Genomic DNA, 5,054 nt, shown 5'->3' on the forward strand with positions numbered 1-5,054 from the left:
AAATTTCCTCAAACACGCCAGCCCCAGATAGTGATGAAGAGCGTGTCTTGGAAGAGGAACTTGCCAATGGGGAACGTGAGGCACATCGTACCCAGTTGGATGATGATGATTGCTACAATCCCAACATGGAGGGCGTAACCCAAGATGATCCCACTGTTGATGAGCAAACCCAACGCGCGGACAAATGTCCCATGGAAGAGCCTAGTACCAAGGGGAAGAAGGTTTCTAAGAAGAATGATAGGGCTAGTGAGATGACCATGGCTCTACAAGAGTACACTGCCTTGGCAAGGGAAAGGTTTTCCAAAAAAAAGGGAAAGTCGTTTGGTAGCTCTGATCATGTTACACAATCTGCCGATGGTGGCGATCCTTGCTCACTTGGGAGAGCTTTAGAAGTGCTGAATCAGTATACTGATCTTGATGATGACACCTACCTTAATGTCGCCGAGGCTCTCCAAAAGAAGGAGAAAAGAGTGTTGTTCATGGGCATGCCCGAGCAAAGGAGGAAGAGGTTTATGGAGCGCCACGCTCAGCAGCCGGATAACTAATGGGGATTGCTTTTGTTCTACCTTTTGTTATGTGACACTCTATGTGAATCACTTGGTTTAGTTTTTTTCTTTTTGAGAAAACACTTGGTTTAGTTTTTAAGTATCATTTAAGGACTTTATGTGTGTGTGCCAACGACAATATTCGACGTTTGGTTTTATTTCTCTTTGCTATCAGTTGAACACTTTTATTTAATGTAGTTTTATTGTAATGTTAAAGTGTTGTGAACTATGATTGTGATTATGGTGTTACTTAAATTAGTGTGTGGGCTTTGTTATGTACTTGGTGTTTTTTTATAGTATATATATATTTTTTAATATTTTTTATTTAGTTCATGTTACTTACATTGTAAGGTGAGTTCAGCTAACATTATTGCAATTCTCTTGGTACTTTATATTAATTTTTCCGTTTATATATTTCAATATCTTTGGTTCTAATGTTTTGGTTTTTTCAGGGTATAGGTATAATGGTCTCCCCCAGTGATCCTTTCTGGCAATATGATTTTGATGATGCTTATTTTAACTCCGACGATGATGACATGGATTGTGGTGGTTGTGATGATGACATGGACACTAGTTTGAGTGAAGACGACATGGATATAAGTGATTGTGACGATGACATGACCACTGGTGCAGACACGGACTCGGAGTATGACAGCGAGGAGGAGGAGTTTGGTTTGTATTTCCACTTATTGGCGAGATAGTGGCATATTTCCAACGGCATTACGACAAGCGCCCACAACGTACTAGCATTTTGACTGGAAGCGATTATATGGCTGAAGTGAGAGATGGCAATCCTACCAATTGTCATGAGATGTTCCGCATGACACTAGATTTATTCTATTACTTGGTTAAGGAGCTGAAACATTATGGGTACTTGAAGGAAGGGAAGGGGCGTGTTGATGTGCAAGAGGCAGTGGCCATATTCTTGTATACTGTTGGGCATAATACTCGGATGCGGCCTGTGGCAGACAGATTTCAGCATTCCACTGAAACTGTGGATTGCAAGTTCCGTAGGGTTTTGCGAGCTGTCCACACATGGGGCCAACATTTAATCAAGCCGGATCCGAATGTGGTAGGCCTTCCAGAGCATTTGCGGGGGAACAATAAGTATGACCCTTGGTTTGAGGTAAATAATTTCATAATATCTTCCAAAATGGTTGTACACATTACTATATAGTATTTCAACTAATTGGCACTATTCACTGTAGAGAAGCATAGGAGCTATTGACGGAACACATGTTAGTTCTCGGCCTTCAGCGATAAGACTCCGGACTCATAGGAGTCGCAAGAGCACTGTTACAACCAACGTCATGTGTGCATGTGACCATGACATGCGGTTTACGTATGTCCATGGTGGTTGGGAGGGAAGCGCCAACGACTCCAGGGTGTTTGAAGAAGCTATTAAAGACCCAAAGCATGGCTTCCCATGGCCACCGGAAGGTATGCGTCTTTAACTTAAATCCTAATGGTTGTGGCTTTGTTTGAGTTCCACAGTGAATTAATGATGATCTTCATATTGTAAATGTTTTCCATGATTTGTGGGTTTGTTTTGAGTCCCTAGCTTTATTTGTTTTCATGTAGAACTTTATATTGTAAATGTTTTCCATGGTTTCCTGGTGTGGCTGGTTCATGTAGAACTTTATCAACTCATTTGAGGGTTTTTGACACTTAGAGCATTGGGCTGCTGCACTGGTGTGGCAGCTGGTGCACTAGCTGCTGCAACACCAGTACAGCAGCCTCATTTCATTCCCCTTCTCCTCTGTCCCGCTGCAAGAATTAAGACTTCCTAGTTTGTACCTTTTAAGGTTAGAAGCTGAACATTTTAAGTTAGAAGCTAGAAGCTGTTTTAAGTAAAGCATAGCTGTTTTAAGTTAGAAGCTGAACACTTTAACATCTATGAAATGCAACAAAATGGCCTGGGAGAGATTATACCTTTTAAGGTTGTTCTTAACTGGACTAGATTTAATTTTCTGCCACACCAGTGCCACACCAGTGCAGGGCTACACTGTGTGAAGCAGCTAGCTGCAACACCAGTGCAGGGGCTGCAACACAGTGCAGCTTGGGCTGCACTGGTGTGGCAGCTACTAGCTACTGCACTATGTTACAGCAGCTACTAGCTGCAACACAGTGCAGCAGCTAGTTGTTGCAGCCCCTGCACTGGTGTTGCAGCTAGCTGCTGCACTGTGTTGCAGCAGCTGCCACACCAGTGCAGCCCAAGCTGCACTAGTGTGCCACACCAGTACTAGCTGTTGACATTTTTTTTTTTGTTTTTTTGGTTTTGTATGGGTGGTTTTAAAAATTTACTTGATAAAGGAAATTTCCTTGACTTTGCTTTGTACACCAAATTTATCACCATTTCTTTTTTCTTTTTTGTAGGTTGAATGAAACTTATTGTCTAAATGCAATAAAATTTGTGTCCTATTTCCAAACTGGACTTGAACAATCAATGCAAAACGTCCCAATCTAGTACCATTGATTATAATTGAATACCTATGAATTAGTTCAAAGTTGGTGTACGTTTTTTACAACCTTTAGGGACTGTTTTCGTGATTTTCAGTGAATGATTTGCAGTGAGATTTTTGGGTTGTTTTTCTGGGTATTTTGGCCCTGTTTCTGGTGGTGTTCACAGTGGGTTTGCCGAGCCTTTGATGGTCAGTTTGATTTTTTTTTTCCCTGTAGTTTTGGGGTGGCTTTGCTTCAGTGTTCGGCTTGGTTTCAACACAGTTTCTTGAGGGCTTCAGTGGTATTTTTAGGAACTGTTGCAGCCCCTGCACTGGTGTGGCAGCTGCTGCACTAACTGCCCCATCACAGTGCAGTAGCTAGTAGCTGCCACACCAGTGCAGCCCAAGCTGCACTGTGTTGCAGCTTGGGCTGCTGCACTGGTATGGCAGCTACTAGGGTGTCCTAACAAAAGTTTCCATGCATGTGAAGACTAGTGCATAATATCCTTGGGGCTTTAATGCTGATATGAAGACTATTTTACTGATTTAATCCCTTTATTATTACTGATTTGGATATGCTATTTTTGTAGGTTCCTATTACTTGGTTGATTCGGGGTATCCCATTGGTGCATCGTTCCTTCCACCACATAAGGCCACCCGATATCATGCTCAAGAATTCAGGAGGAGGAGTACTAGGCAACCAAAATCGGGGAAAGAGTTGTTTAATTATAGACACTCTTCATTGCGTATGGTGATTGAGAGGTGTTTTGGAGTCTTGAAGGCTCGCTTTCCCATCTTGAGCAACATGGCGAAGTATAAGCAATATCGTCAGCGTTTAGTTGTTTCTGCGTGTTGTGCGTTACATAATTTCATACGCATCAATAATCGAAGGGATGTTCTGTTTAACACGTGGGAGAACCTTGGTAGGGATGATATGCAAACCGAAAACAATGGGAACTCTCCTAAGTCGAGTGCAAATGTCGAAAGAAGACATGTGAGGGAGATGTCTAATGCATCGAAGAGAGCAATGGGTGAATTTAGGGATGATATAACTGACCGTATGTGGGAGGAGTACGTGCGACGTCGACGTTAGTGGTTGGCATGTCTAAAGATTCACCTTTTTGTTGGGACTTGTATAGAGCTAATACCCAGTCCCATGACATTTTGTTGGGACTTTTGTATAAGTCTAGGTACCGTGACTAGAAGTCACTTAGCATGACACGTGATGCACTATTTTGGACATTATGATGCATTTTTTTTGTAATTAAGATTAACTGTACACATGCTTACATGTAATGGCTAATGTCAATAATCTATTGACATTTCTGATGTAATTCTTTTTGGCAATTTTAAAGTAAGTGTATGTAATACCTATTGGTAATGTAAGTACAGGTGGACATGGTTATATGTAATACCTTTTCGCAATGCATTTTATATGTAATTTCATTTTATTGCAATGGAGTATTTTTGAAGGACCAATTATTGTGTATCTAATATGGTTATAGGTGGATAATTATGTTATATCACCTTCTAAAATATATAGGAACTCAAAACAGGGCATGTAATCTTTTTATTTTATTTTATTTTTTTGTTAGAAAGGGAAATTCATAAAACACTAACACAGCCAAAAGAATTTCAGAACAAAGCCTATTCACAATACAAACTAGTGGCATTAGCCTCCAATGTGGAATGATTGGGGCAATATCAAGAGTTTCTCTAAGTTTTTCTTTAAAGGCTTTATCAAAAAAGTTTTTCTTTAAAGGACTAATTTTTTTATACTAGTATTTTGTTTGTAATAAGTAATTTATTCTTTTGAAACATATTACAAACCTAACATATATATAGAGTGCACTTTTCTTCTTTTTTTGAGATAAGAACATATTCTTAATTTTTATTTTGTTAAAAAGTGTAGATTTTTTTTTGATAAACACGTAGGTTTTTATTAATAGTACACTTATTATCCTGGTACAGCCAGATACAGCACAACTGAACTTTTGGCACTTTATTCTGCTTGCCCTGTTTTTATTCATATCGATGCTTAAATATACTAACTACACAAATGAATCAT

General features: G+C 39.8%; 1 protein-coding gene across 1 annotated transcript; it reads left to right on the top strand.

The window, feature by feature from the left end:
* The first annotated feature begins 1,314 nt into the window (after positions 1 to 1,314).
* Positions 1,315 to 4,079, top strand: LOC115967078 (protein ALP1-like). The gene is made up of 3 exons (XM_031086163.1): positions 1,315 to 1,671; positions 1,754 to 1,985; positions 3,577 to 4,079. The coding sequence occupies exons 1-3, from the start codon at positions 1,315 to 1,317 to the stop codon at positions 4,077 to 4,079; spliced, it is 1,092 nt and encodes a 363-aa protein (XP_030942023.1).
* Positions 4,080 to 5,054: the final 975 nt, after the last annotated feature.

The sequence above is a fragment of the Quercus lobata genome, chromosome 11 (assembly GCF_001633185.2).
Source record: "Quercus lobata isolate SW786 chromosome 11, ValleyOak3.0 Primary Assembly, whole genome shotgun sequence".
NCBI lineage: Eukaryota > Viridiplantae > Streptophyta > Magnoliopsida > Fagales > Fagaceae > Quercus > Quercus lobata.